Source organism: Melitaea cinxia, chromosome 27 (assembly GCF_905220565.1).
Source record: "Melitaea cinxia chromosome 27, ilMelCinx1.1, whole genome shotgun sequence".
Taxonomy (NCBI): domain Eukaryota; kingdom Metazoa; phylum Arthropoda; class Insecta; order Lepidoptera; family Nymphalidae; genus Melitaea; species Melitaea cinxia.
The window spans coordinates 5,876,977-5,892,882 of record NC_059420.1 but is presented as its reverse complement, the minus strand read 5'-3'; the positions used below and the strand labels follow the sequence as shown (position 1 = coordinate 5,892,882).

General features: G+C 37.4%; 1 protein-coding gene across 1 annotated transcript in view; it reads right to left on the bottom strand.

Annotated features, from left to right (window-relative positions):
• LOC123666918 overlaps window positions 1-9,722 on the bottom strand; it is a 55,411-nt gene extending 45,689 nt beyond the window's left edge. The window contains exons 1-2 of the mRNA XM_045600937.1: window positions 9,565-9,722; window positions 1,566-1,677 (exon numbers count right to left, since the gene is read on the bottom strand). Of these exons, the coding sequence (XP_045456893.1) occupies window positions 1,566-1,677; window positions 9,565-9,646 (194 nt within the window). The 5' untranslated portion in view covers window positions 9,647-9,722. The remainder of the gene's footprint in view (window positions 1-1,565; window positions 1,678-9,564) is intronic.
• Window positions 9,723-15,906: the final 6,184 nt, after the last annotated feature.

Below are 15,906 nucleotides of genomic sequence, written 5' to 3'. Positions count from 1 at the left end.
TGCTCCACATTTTGAGCAGGAAATTCCTGCTGTGCCCTACCTCAGTTAGGTTTATATGTATATTTATTTGCTTGAGTCATCTACCACATTACACGACCGAAACAAAAATTTCTATCTTAGCAAATTTATATTATCTTTAGCGCAGTCCCACGCCAACATATTTTTACATACATTACCCATAAAAAATTTTTTATCAATTTTATTAATTCATATACCATGTACCTTTTTACTTTACGACCGCGAGACGCTAATAATGCAAATTAATTACTTTTTTTAAGTGATATGAAATGCATTGAATGGTGGGCCCTCGGTAACTCATTTGGTGATCGATAAGTGGGGGAAAGTTTTTGCACGCTTGATTGTTACAATTAGTGCGTTACAAAAAGTGTGATCGGGCGAGGCAGACCGAACAAGAGAAGCACGAGCACACATTTTATTTCTCTCTTTCTCTCATAGCCAGTTACGTTTCGTATGTTTAAGACACAGTGCAGGCCTATTGTGCAGAAGTTTTACTTAAGTCGTTTTTTTTTATTCTAGTAGATTTTAGAAGCTTTTTTGAATCATCATCTTACAAATAGTATTAATAACTTTGTTATCATTAAAGTGATTCTATCCTTATTATTAGATACAAGCTGTGTGGCTACGGCAGTATAGAATACAGCCACCCCCTCTCTTCCCGTAACCCGTAACCGTAAACCCGTAACGTTCCTGGTGTCGTTAGAGGCGAATAAGGGATATAACACATTTCCACAACCACCTTGGAACTTGAAAAACCGACAGATAACGAAGACGGTCAGCAGCGTCTTCGGTGCGACAAAGCCAGCCCTGCGGTCACCAACGCCCCTGCCTAGCGTGGTGACTACGGGCAGAACACATTGATTCACGCCATTTTTGGCGCGAACTCATATGTTTTCAATAATTAACTCTGATTTGAAACATCGGTAAAATTGTATAGAAAAGGAGGTAGATGATCAATTTTAAGCATTCATTATTATTCGATTTGTTAACAACGTTACGCTGTTCAAAAATACAGAAAGATTGTGATAATCGCCTTGGCTATTTCATTTACAAAACCCACTGGTGCATGACGTTTAATTTTCATTTTTTTTACGTTTTTTTTTTCGCATGTTTTAATGTTTTTCTATATAATGAGGGCAAAATCTTTAAAATAAAATATATAGCACCAACTTCGCAGATTGCTGATAAAATTTATAAAAAAATATAAAAGTCAAGTTAATGATCGTCTACTGGAGGATAATTGAAATATTATCAACAAGCCTTGAGATTGTTTCATGTCATCTAATAAACCTAAAAAATTCAAACACAAAACGTGGTGTACGATAAAAATTTATCAGGCACTTATAATTCAGACTACACTATCTGTCAGATACATACATCAGACAGCTATAACATAACAATGATAAAAATTATCAGACACTTATCTGTTAGATACCATTATTAAACCATAACCTAACCGAGTATAATAAAAAACTCACACATCAGATACATTCACAATCTATCAGCAACTTTATCAGCCACCCTGATATCATGAGCTTAAGTATTACCTGTGGGCCCGTAGCGAGACACCTCGTACGTGCTGTGGGTCCAGCGGTTCCTTGTTAGGAAGCTGGGTCGCGAAGCTCGGCGAGCAGTATAGAGTCACGTCGCAGAAGCGTTCTGTAGGGTGAGAGGGTGATTTAGTACAATATAATATAGAGGTAAGGTAAGTATGGTCCGAGAGCCAGTGAAGATTTTCACAACCAATTTCCTGCCGATCGAAATTTCGTAAAATGCATTAGGGATTTATATTATGAATATTCGCAACCGTCAGCTACGACTCCGTAGCTGGGGTTAGCAGTGGCAGCCTCTCCCATAGAGAAAAAAAAAATGTTTACCCTTGAAACTTTTTGTGACATATTTTAAGGTACCAGCTGACGACGAACTTTCCACCGAGATACATCCAGCTAACATTTTTTTTTAATTCATTGTAGCATATAAACTATCACCAAGTAATTTTTTTGTTGAGAGCAAATCATTGAAAACCAACGAAGTTTCGAATGGGAGGATATAATTGACCAAATTTGTACCTGACTCCCGGACCAGTTGGTATTAAGGTCGATAAACATTTCGCTCTCAAAAACTTGAAAATTATTTACAATTAAAATTACAATTCGTTTGTAATAATATTAAAAAAAATCAATCTCAAATTTCTCGTTAAAAGTAAATAATAAATAAATAAATATCTTATAACATAAACACACGGTCGTCTGTTCCCATGTTAAGCAACTTAATGCTTGTGTTACGGTTAACAGCTGACTGTTATAGTTATATATATTTTATGATAAATCTACAGAGAAATAATACATATATAAATATATAAATACAAATATTACACCCAGACTCAGGCGGGAATCGAACCCGCAACCCGCGAAACAGAAAGGGCCACTACAAACTGCGCCAACGGGATAGTCAAATATACATAAATAAACGTTCGCGGATAACTTCGTCGTTTATGCACCGATTTTGATTATTCTTTTTTAGTTGGAAAGGAGATATCCCAGGTGTGGTACCATGATAAGGAAACTAGGATCTAATGATGGGATCCCCGAGAAATCGAGGAAAAATTCGCAGTGACGACTAGTGCGTTTGTTAAATTTTTTCGTCTATTTACGTTGTATTACTTGTCGATGTAATTGGAGTCGGTTTTTTTCGTTTGCGAGCAAACACAATTATTCTTAGACTAGTAAGCCTTTTTGTGCCTATTTAGACAGTTGATCTGAAGGAGTAAACTCCAGTCGTGCGTCGGAGCTGACATACGGTTTTTTTTTTTATGTTGACAGCAATACAAGAACATGCGTGAAACATAACGTTCGGCGCAGTGTACAACAGCAAGCGACAATGCCAATAATGAGATCGTCGCCATCAAATATTAACAATTAATTAATTAACAATGGAGAGTACTGCAATTACATCGGTAATTAAAAGCAACAAATCTCTGCGATCACCAAAATTAATTAACAATTAATAATGAGTGCTGATAATCATGTTAACAATTAAATACAAAAATTTTGTTACACTGCTACTGCTTGTAATGGAAAATAATTTAGATTTAATAGAGAAATATAATAAATATAGTAATATAATAGATAGTAACACCAGGTAGGAACGAAGTTCCTTCGGATAGTATAGAAGCAACAAAATTTGAAAAAAAATGTTGAATTTTATATATATTTTCTAGTTCTTGATTTTTTTTTTTAATTTTGTTGATTGGTTTTTAATTAAGTACATAAAAGTATTTAGGAAATTTGGTATTTTAGAAAAATAAAATAAATCAAACAAAATAATAATAATAACAATTCAAACTATATAACACACATATATATAAGGTCGGAAAATACACGTCAGTACGGCAGACCTGATGGTAAGCGGTTACCGTAACCTGATAGACGCCTGCAACACCAGAAGCATCGCAAGCGCGTCGCCCATCTTAAACCCGAAACTAGGAGCTCTGGTCACTTTACTCACATCGGAGCACAACACTATTTAAAATCATTATTATTTTACAGTAATCTGTAATGTCGGGGTATTTTAAATAAAAAAATTACGTTTTAATTTTCCAAATTCGTAACCAATTTTTGAAGTAAAACTTCTTTACGACCGCTTGACTTGGGGAGTAAGCTGATGAATGCGTGACGAGAGCGTTACGGAAAGTGTGATTGGGAGAGGCGAACGAAAGTTGAAAGGGTTGAGACGGTTACGTTTCGTAAGTTTTACTTCAGTCGTGTGGTGTAAAGCACACTTATTTTCATATATTTTTTTTCGTAAAAACTTTCTACAAAGAATAAAAAATATCCGTGCTTCGGAGAGCACGTTAAGCAGTCGGTCCCGGTTGTTATCATGTACACCTAGCGGTGGGCGTTATTTAACGTAATCGGTTTCAGTAACTAGTTACGAAGCTAATAACCATATACGTAGTTTCGCCGATACGAATGTAACGATTATTTTACGTACGCAGTTTTTTTGCGTACGCAGTTTTATCAAAAACTTGACACAACGACCGGCGCATAAGCGTTTTGCCTAATAACGTAACAGGTTACTAATATTAATCATTACAATACGCAGATACGCTTACGCGTAGGATAAAAAGAGATGGCTATAAGTACTATAGATGCATCTTTGTTTTCGAATATGCTCATGGGATTTTGTACGCAATTGACTATGAGCTTAAGTTTATTTTAATACGCACAGTTTTTTTTAAAGAAATTTTAATTTCGGTCGTGTTTCTTTTTAAATAATTATTTTCGAATTTACTATTTAGCATTAAGACAGTTGACGAGTGATTAATTACTAACGATTAATGTTATTGTCTCGTGTTGAAGTATATACTAAAATAGTATGGGTTTTTTGTTGTATTTTTAATTAGGTATATGTATGTATGTATGTATTTCGAAAAATAATTAAAAACTGTACATAAAATCAAATGAACTTCTAAATACGCCTGCATCGATTATTATGACTATACAAAAATCAAAAAGTAATTTAAATAACATGTTTTGCAGCCAGTCGTAAGCCTGGATAAAATATGAAGGGAAGTTAATTTAATTATACTATCCATCAATATTAACGTACGTAACGGCATTCGTATATGTTACAAGTTATAACATATAACTACTTCATAACCATAATACAAACAAAAGTAATATGACGTCGCCGTCCCGTACTGATACTGTATACAAAAATAACTAGTTTCGAAAAATAAGCAGTTTCGAAACTAGTTACGCGTATCCACGAAACTACGTATAACCGATTACACATAAAAGACGTTACGACCCACGACTATGTACACCTGATAGCGATCATTACTCGTGGTCATATACCTGCCAACCCGCATTGGAGCAGCGTGGTGGATTGAGCTCTGATCCTTCTCCTACATGGGGAAAGAGGGCTATGCCCAGCAGTGGGATATTTAGAGGCTGAAGAGTGATCAATTTATAAAAAAAAACTAACATTATAATTTCCAAAAAGATGATTGATAGTTCTCTTGACTACTCCTATACCTACTCGAAAAAGCCACTTTTTATCCTACATTCCCACGGGATCGGATATCACGCGAGTCAAATCGCGACTACTACATCGCGTTATACTAGCTTTTGCTCGCGACTTCGTCCGCGTGGAATAGGAACAATTCTGTCATACATGATTTTAGCGCAACTGCAGCGCACGCAGCGGAAGCTCTCAAAAGGAGAAAACCCAATATTAAAACATTCTTCATTGGTGCCCCGCTTCTATTAGTCTTAGCGTGATGCTATATAGCCTATAACCTTCCTCGATAAATGGGCTATCTAGCACTGAAATAATTTTTCAAATCGGACCAGTAGTTTCTGAGATTAGCGCGTTCAAACAAACAAACAAACTCTTCAGCTTTATATTAGTATAGATAGGTGCATACTCAGCGGGACCGGATCAAGCCTCATTCATATGCATAAAAAAAAAAGTTACGATATGCGGGGAACCAAGAACAAATCACACATAACTGTAATTACAGACTTGGTTTCGGCCTTACTCTACCAGTCATCGAATCAGAAGAACAATAAAGTTACTTCAGACTTGGCTCCGGCCTTTTGATATATCAGAACGAAACTTACAAATTCAGACTAGGCTGTATGGATTATAGTCCTTTGCCTTTCCCTATTGGGGATAAATTTTAAAACAACAACAAATCACACATAACTGTGGTTTTGTTCTTGGTACGTGGCCTATTATTATTATTATTTTTTTACTAAGTATAATGTTACTTATATATGGCTATGTTTTTGTTGTTGTCGTTTTGTATCATTTATGTTACGGGGGTGACATAATCACTAAGTGATTAAGCTCCCATTAAATAAAAGATTAAAAAACAAACATATGCATAAAATTGTTCTCACGGAGATATCCTGTCCTAGACTTATCTTTGATCTAAACTATTCTAGACATTAGCATATTTTGTTAGTGTGTTAATAGCTCGTAAATAATAAAAATTACTTTTTTATTTCAGACAAAAAAAAAGAATGGAAATTTTATCACTAAAAAGTTGTTTTATTGATTTTTCTTTACATTTAGACATTGAACGCATTATCTTCAGTATATTAATAGGTGAAGCAAAAACTTTGTACCCCCTTTTCATAAAAGTTGCGCGAACGGAGGAGTATGAATCTTCGCACAGTTGTAGTTTATATAGAGAAGGAGTGCAGAGTGCTAATATTTTGTTTTAAATTATGCATAAAAAAAACGCTAAATCAATAAAAAACATTACACACCATGTATTTGACACACACATGCGTATATATACTCTTTTGTTTATTGTGATAGAAGTATAGTCTATGACAACAGAGCCTTAATAATGTTCAAACTTACAATTTAAACTAATTTGAGCGACCAGTAGTTATTAATATTAGCTTTATGTTGAAAGCTCCGCTGTGCTTTAAACACATTATATCAAAAAAGCGAGGTGAACAAACAGCCTCACGGAAACCAAAACAGAGTACTTTTATTAAGCTAGGGCACAACAGGATATCATCATTCATCATCATTGGCCTTAGTCCGTCTATTGCAGACGATTTAGATAGTGTCAGGTAGACACTGTGTCGCCTAGGACACTCTTTAGGAAAACGCAGAGTTGCCTAAGCTCTGCGCCACCCTATCGACCTCACTGGCTAGGCCCACAGGAACGGCGAGTCGATACGTGTGGAGCCAGTTCGACTGCAGGAGTCTTTCGCATTTTAGAGCTTAGCCACGAATGCTTGACGGAGACCCCATTCCGGGTTTCAAATGAAGTTTTCCTTCTTCAGGACGCTGATAATTTTGAACCAGGTTGATCCCTCGGTCGTCTTTTACAACCCCCACGGGAAGAAAGGGGGTGGTGCTATTCTACTCGGCCTCTCGGCTTCCGATGTAAGGTGTCCAGAGCTCCTGGAGAGGATCGGTGGTAAGGTCAGTACGCTTATGGTGCTCCCCATTGTTGCAGGTAATGGTCAGTAGTAACACTTTACACCTAAGTGTAAAAAATACAGTACAATTTGTTGTGTATTTTTTTTTTTCATTTTATTACTTTTTATTCTAAATATTTCTCATTTATTAAGGAGAAATTAATAGATGAAGTGTATTTATTCGGCGCAAGATTACATAGTTGACAAAGATATAAGGACTTAGTGAGGCTGTATTACATACAAGATATTAGGTACTAGTTTTGTACTAAAACACAGTTAATATATTATTTTCAAAAGAGTAACATCGGAATTCCGAATCGGTGGTACGTTTAATTTTAAAAGTAATGACTACTTTAAAATTTTAATTTGTAAAATCGAATGTGCTTTTGAAGCCAATTTGAATAAATTTATATTTGAATATAATTTGATTTGATTACAAACATCAGCCAGTTACAATTTAATCATATGTATAGATTATATTTATACTTTGTATAATCATTAGAAATCAATAAATATTATTTCATATACGTAAGCAGGGAAGGGTGGGGGCGAAGACTATAAATAGCCGCTTCGACCCGAGCGGACGTCAGTCGCGTCGGCGATTATCGATCGAGATTAATATCCAATACAAAAATATACAGATGATTTTATACTATAATTAGGTACTTTTCTTTTCAGTGCACATTTTTATTATCGCCGCTACTATATCCTGCCCTATGCTCGAAAGTTCCTTTATACATCTTTTATCACACAAATACTATTTCTGATATTTTATAGGTCTCTTTCCCCATGTAGGAGAAGGATCAGAGCTTAATCCACCACGCTGCTACAATGCGGGTTGGCGGATATATTCCCTAATATGAGTAACGATCGCTATCAGGTGTACATGGTAACAACCTCTTGTTGTGGTTGGTGTACGATAACGAATATTATTATTAGGGAACCGGGGAGTACTTTGCTCAAAATCTGGAGCAGCCCGACTGGGAAAGTACTTTAACCGTATTGAAGATCACAGCTAAATAACATTCGTATCAAGTAGTGTTGTGAATATAGTAGCCAGAGCTTTTAGGGAGGTGGACCACATCTCGCCCCATTCAGGCAGTCTGCTCACACGTGGTGGTTTTTGGTCAGTAAGAGTCTGATATAACCCTTCGTGTGCTGGCTTTGAAATACACAGGCCGAAGACGGGCAGCAGCGTCTTCGGTGCGACAAAGCCAGCCCCATTTCACCAATCCGCCTGCCCAGCGTGGTGACTATGGGCAAAACACATGAGTTCACGCCATTTTTGACGTGAACTTGTGGAGGCCTATTAGTTAACTGCGAAAGGCTGCTGTGATAATCCTTCCGATGCCCCCGCGCCGGAGGTACTCCTCCGTGAGGATTTCCCCACGTAAAAAAAGCGTCAGCAACACGCATTACAAACACTCCTGTTATAACAACATACATAATACGTGGTAAATTACAAACGTACATAGGTTACGGTATCCGCTAACCATCCGACAAAATGCACATTTGTTTGCCGCCTCTATAGAATCAAAAATAATTAAGGAACCCCAAAACCCAAAATGTTCATCGAACACGAAATCCGTTTCGCAATGGCAGACATTTTGACCGTATCGAAGGTCGCGACACTTCCGCATCGGGACACGTTTATCTTACACTTGACCTACAAGACTTTTCAAAGTTTTATTTTAAAAATATTCTCAACGATATTTTCGTTTTAATTTGACCTTTGATACCATATTTTTTTGTCGTAATTTACAGACTGTATAATGGATAATAACGTACTTCAGCTAGACATTGAAACTTGAAATATCCCGGGACGTTATCTGTACAACCCGCCAAGAAAACTACGCCCAAACTACGAGATTTACGAAATGAATACGCCGTTGCAAGGTGAGGTCCTTTATTTGAAATTATACAGGCGAAACAATATACCTATATTTTTTTTTTCGAATTGTGGAGTGCTGTGGGCTATCGGCCTTTACAGCGTCACAGATGAGAGGGGCCGGGTACTAAAGACACCGGCCGCGAAGGAAGAAAGGGAGCCTTCTGGGAGAGGTCGGGGAAAAACGCACGCCCTAAGGGGGTCTCCTAGCGAGATCGCACCTCGGCTTAGAGCGTCGTCGAAGTGGCGAAACAATCTTATATGGAGACGCATATATCAAAACCGTAGAACCAAACGATGGCGCAATTTAAATGCGTACAGCGACATCTATCGTCGAGTAGCAATATTACGTTGAACAGTTTCGATATTATGAATTAATCCTCCTGCCCTCGGGGCTGCCAGGACGAGCCACACACACATAATATTATGAATTACTAGCTGACCCCGCAAACGTTGTTTTGCCATATATTTTATTACCCTTCTCAATCCCTCCCCCGGGGGGGGGGGGGGGTTAGCGACGAACACGCGGGAGATTCCGCGAGCACTAGTATAATATACACGAAAGAATTCTTGTTCCTGTGTGAGTCAGCTAGAAAGCTCCTGGGGGGAGGGGGGGTAACCGCTAGCCATCAGGTGGACCATACCCTTGAGAGCAGTGATATTTATCTTGTACAATTGAGGTACACGGTGCGATGCTGGTGACCTCACCTTTCTCCAGTAGCTGCGCGAACATGCTCTGTACATTGGAGTGGTGGTGCTTCCACCGCAGGCAGTACTGCTGAGGCACCATGACTTCGCTGCTTATTTACTATCACAATTCAAACTTCTGGAATGTTCTTCGGTGGTTCATACCTGAAACAATACGAGAAACTTTTTACTTTCAGATTTTTAATAATAGACTTTTCTTTCTTATTACCTACTATTTTTTTTTCTTTCAATTTTTTTTTAGGACTGTGCGTCTGTTGGTGGTGTATATCATAAATATCTAATATATAAAATTCTCGTGTCGCGGTGTTTGTAGTTAAACTCCTCCGAAACGGCTCGACCGATTCTCATGAAATTTTGTGTGCATATCGGGTAGGTCTGAGAATCGAACAACATCAATTTTTTATACCCTTAAGTTATGGGGAAGTGGGTGTTAAGAGGGTTAATCAAATATTATGAAATTTTGTGTGCATATCGGGTAGGTCTGAGAATCGGCCATGTATTTTTCATTCCCCTAAGTTAAAAAGGGAGGGGGGGATTTAGAAGGTTAATAAAATATATGGCAAAACAATATTTGGGGGGTCAGCTAGTTTTGTTATAAATTTCAATTTTAAGCAACATTATTTTAATTCTTTTTATACAACTAGATCGATAAACAAGGGTACGGCTCACCTGATGGTAAGCGATTACTGTAACCTACAGACGCCTGCAACACCAAAAGCATTACAAGCGCGGTACCGATCCTACTTCCAATCCCCCCAGTAATTTAATCACCTTACACAGTAACAATACTCCATCATAGCAGTATTATTTATCTGTGATCTTCTGTAAGGTCGAGGTACTTCCCCAGTCGGGCTGCTCCAGATACCGACCAGGATATTACCTGCTACGGCAGGTAATATCCTGGTCGTACCCTACCTCAGTTATGATAAGATGGTGTTATTCAATATCTTCGAACGAGAAATTCGCTAAAAAAAACATAAACAATCTTAATTTTAATATTATTATATTAAATACGTCCAATTTGTTTGACGGGATATGAATAAGAGCGGCTGTCAATCGCGTTCACATACAAAAAAAATATGTAATATTCGAAAATATATAATATTTAAGCTCCGTATGTCATTCGCCATATTAAATCTCATTAAAAACTACAGTTTATATTTTTCGTGCAATTGAAATGTCTTTATTAGGGTTCCGCGGTGAGAGGTCCACATATGCACGTATTATGTTTATGTATTGGCGAATCAACTAACTATATAATTGTGTATGCTCGCAAATGAAACAAAAAATCGACTTGAATTGATATCAACAAGTCTAAAAGTCGAAAAAATAATCAAATAAATATCCATTATTACACTATGTGGTTATATAATTATGTAAATATACATTACTGTGCGGTTACGGCAGCAAAGATTATAGCCACCCCCTCTCTTCCCGTGGGTGTCGTAAGAGGCGACTAAGAGATAACACAGTTCCGCTACCACCTTGGAACTTAAAAAGCCGACCGATGGCGGAATAACCATCCAACTGCTGGCTTTGAAATACACAGGCCGAAGACGGGCAGCAGCGTCTCCGATCTCGACTGAGCGGGCAACAGCGTCTACGGTGCGACAAAGCTATCCCTGCGGTCACCAATCCACCTGCCCAGCGTGGTGACTATGGGCAAAACACATGAGTTCATGCCATTTTTGGCGTGAACTTGTGGAGGCCTATGTCCAGCAGTGGACTGCGATAGGCTGATCTGTGGTGCATGTGTGTATTACAAATAAAATTTAAATGGACACATGACAAGCACGAGCTTTCGAATATAAAAAAGAAACAAAAAAAATTAGCCGAATCGAGAAACTGCTACTCTTTTTTAAATTCGGTTAAAAATACCGGCCTCCCTTTTCCGGAGCTACAACTTTTACCTTAGAATAATAACCTCAAAAAATCATTAGAAAATCATAAAACCGAATGAATAAATTAATAACGTGTAACCTACCAATGCCATATTACAACCGTAGTCTGATGTCGCTTCAGCGTGTAGTATCCCACTACAGGACATAGGCCTCTTTCCCCATGTAGGAGAAGGATCAGAGCATAATCTGATGTATTATAGCCTAATTACGCACCAGAAGCAAATTCGCCTGTAAGCCAGTGATTGGCTATACGCGTTAGTTAAAAACAAATTTAAGGAAACAAAATAAAAATGTTAATACGGAACCGTAAGTATTTACCGAAATTCGTAATAATCTTTAAAAAAAAAGTCACCAAAAATTCGTTTCGGCTCCGTTTCTCTGACTTTTCAAACTTGTCAGAATTGTCAAAATTGTCGCGTCGCGTTCACGTCGCTACTGAACGACGTCGCGTTCTACCAATTAATGTTAAATCTTCAATAAGTATATCTTTAAAAAAAAAAGCGCTCTCAATAAATGGATTATTACGCTCTTGAGTTCCCATGAAATAAATATAAAAAAATAAAAGTAATTGACACGAAAAATACTTCGTAAGAGACTCTAGTACGTAACAAAAATAAATATAAGTTAAAATAAATTATAAATTAAGAGAAAATAGCTGGCCAGCGGACCAATGCTTATAGAAATAGTCGAGTACAATACTTTTTCATTAAGAAGGTGGGAGGGACTATACCAGAACCCTAGCACCGATGTTAGCAAAGTGGCAAGTGGTTACCATACCCTATCCTAGACCTTCCCCACGAGCTCTGGTCATCTTACTCACCACAGGAACACCCCTACTTGAAAGCAGTTTTATTAAACTGTGGTCTTCTTCTTAAGGTCGAGGTACTTATCCAGTCGTGGTGGTCAGGATTTTGAGCAATTTGTATTTGTTGTGTCCTGCTTTAATAAATTACTATCTAAGAAATATATATATATTATTTTTAATAAAGAGAATAAAGGTGGATTTATATTAGACTGACGTGTCGTGTCGTGTCGTGTCGTGACGTGTCGTGACGTGATGTTTATTTGAAATAAAGCTATTATTATTATAATACAGCCGCAGCTCTAGAAAAGGTCAAACGTTTGAAATGTTCTTCTATGAGTCATCGAATTCTGATTTAGATTTTGAAGAAGATATTCAATTTTCAATGCTCGCAACTCTTTTGAAAAAAGAAAGGAAGAGATTTTGGAATTATCCAATCAATAGACACGTATATTATATTTGTTTTTGTATTATAAATAGCATTATATTGTCGTACAATTTCAATTAAGTCATCCATTTTTAAGAGCCAAATAAACCTATAATTTTACAATTTACGTAAATAAGCAAGCGACGCTGACGCGTCATGACACAACACTGTTCACATTAATCTGACGTGTCGTGATGGCGCCGTTTCAGCACCCCCTCAACCCGCTTATCTGACGCGAATCGGGATCGGTTCTGATCCGACACATAAGACGCCATCACGACATGTCACACATCAATGTAAACGTTGTCATACAAAATGTATAATACCGATTCTGTTCTGATACGACACGACACGACACGTCAGTCAAATACAAATCCGTCTTGAGAAAATTCGAAATCAAAATTATAAAAATACTATCTGAGTCAGTATATAATTATGTATTTGTATATGTGTGATGTGTAGTTGTGTACGCCTCATTTACGTATGTTATTTGTAATGTGTGTATGTGTGATGTGTGTAAGTGTTAGTCAACTGTGTCTCAACACCAAAAGTCTATTATAAGCATTATTTGTGCGTCAGAATGTACTGATTATGACTGTTGTTTTCTTTATTTGTCAACGATATCTCCGTAATACCAATTTATTAACTTTAGGGAAACCTGTTATTGGGTATAATATTTGTGGGATGCTATATAATAAAAATCGTATGTACAAGCTGTTGATTACCTGAATAAACAAACATTTCCCATATGGTACGCTGTTGTACCAACAAAGTCGACGACAGCCAGTCGGTTCAAATCGCACTAGAAGCAGATACCTGATTGGTTGTTTTTGCCTGTAATTTTCCAATGTTGGTCACATCTCTTAATCTATATAGGGAAAGAATTCGGGTTTGCTCCACTGCAGGTTGATAGATAAATTAACTTTGCAATCATTTGCCTAAGTGTAATCAAATTGAATCACTAATTATGTCGCTAAGCGCAAAACTCGACTGGTCACTACGACTGGAACGACTGGATCGATTCGACTATTTTTTTTTTTCTTAAGTTACATAATACTTCAAAGAAAGTTCTTCCGAAACCAAAGTTAAGAAAAATTCACTGAAAATTAGATTCAAGATTTCAACTTCACGTTAATCGCAAGATAGGACGTCTAGAAACTCGGCTAGTCTTAAACAAAACCTAGAACAAACATCGGTAATAATCGATAATACCGGAAAAACTTCAAGTACCGGTTAACAAAAAAAAAGTCTAAATAAACGCTCCGCTGTCAGCCGGCGATTATTTCGTACGAGTCGATCGGAGCTCATTAAAACAAAAACGCCAGATTCCGACGCGCCCTGTCACATCGAATACGTGAAATATAAAATGGTGATCGGGCACGAGTCCAAACCAAGAGAGGGTTCTGGACAAATGTTTAATCTTCAGATACGTGAGGTAGGGTACAACAGGGAATTTCCAGCTAAAACTATTTCGACGGACCTCTACACCACTCCGTCAACATTGTGTCAGAAATGTCGAAGTGATTGGAGCAAGCTGCAGCCAATTGAACGCAAGAACGCCGCGTGTGACGGACACAGACGATATATGAGACCAACTTACTTTGCATATATAATTATAATAAAACTGTAACCATCGATATTCATAATATAAATCTGAAACGTCTATTTGTTTGTTTAAGTGCGCTAACCTCAGGAACTACTGGTTCCAATTGAAAAATTATTTTTATGTTAGATAGCCCATTTTTACAGTGGATGGCTATATAATGCACTATAGGGTATTTACCGAAATCAACGGCTTCCCACTCTCTTTGTAACTTCACCACGCTCCGCTGTTAAGCGGCGGATATAACCCTACTATGAGTAACGATCGCTATCAGGTGTGTATGACGACTTAAGGTGGGAAGACCAACATGGACAGAGGACGTGCTCTCCGAGACACGGCGGTGGGACCCAAAAGGACAAACATCCAAACCGAAAACAAATATTAGTAGAACAAATATTCATTCCAAGCGGGAATCGATCCCGCAAACCATCGATGTTCCAGCGCCTGTACAGCACACGCATCACTACACCAGAGTGGTTGTTATATTGTTGCCGATACCTATAAAGCTTGGTAATTATTATTATAATTTTTTTTTGAGAATGATACGAGAGATTAGGTAAGGATAAGCACGCCAATAAAGGGTCTCATTATACAGGCCAACGCGCACGAAGCGTCGAAGATTGACGTACGAGACGCGCGCGCGACATTGGGAGACTTGGATTTTGTGTATATTTGGTCTTTTTGCTTTTTTTCGGTCTTTCTGAAGTCCGGAGATTAATGCGCCTTTTGTTTTGGTTTGTTCGATTGAGTGTATTGGGAATTTGTTCGTATAAACTTTTTGTTTACCGGTTCAATTTTGATTTCACCGATTTAAAAAAAAGAAAGTTTCTATATACATATATATACTTTCACGTACCTTTATATATATATTTTAATTTTTACTTTATTTACGACAATTTTTTATAATTGGTACTGTTTTTTGATTTTATTGGTTGGGTGATAATCTTTTTAACAGTGCTTCAACGGGCTTGTAAGAAAAACCGTATGGTGTCGTGGGACACCAGATAGGAACGAAGTTCCTTATTATAAAATATTAATTTCACGTTCTATTCGAGGTATAAAGAAAATGATTATTCGGGTTAACATTTTTATTATGATTTTTTTTTTCTTCTTAACACCTTAAATTTAGTTACAATGATTTATAAAAAAATATAATAATTATCGAATAATATAATAATTCCCGTGGGTGTCGTAAGAGGCGACTAAGGGATAACACAGTTCCATTACCACCTTGGAACTTATATAGCCGACCGATGGCGGGATAACCATCCAACTGCTGGCTTTGAAATACCCAGGCCGAAGACGGACAGGAGCATCTTCGGTGCGAAAAAGCCAGCCCTGCGGTCACCAACCCGCCTGCCCAGCGTAGTGACTATGGGCAAAACACATGATGTTCACGCCATTTTAAGGCGTGAACTTGTCGAGGCCTATGTCCATTAGTGGACTGCGAAAGGCTGCTGTGATGATGTGATGATATAATAATAAGAGCAAACTGCAATAATAATAACAGTCATATACTAAATACTACTACTATTCATTAGACACTGTATAGCCATCATACATGACTACACATAAGAATCTTACTCTTTCATTTAACGTTACGGACGTT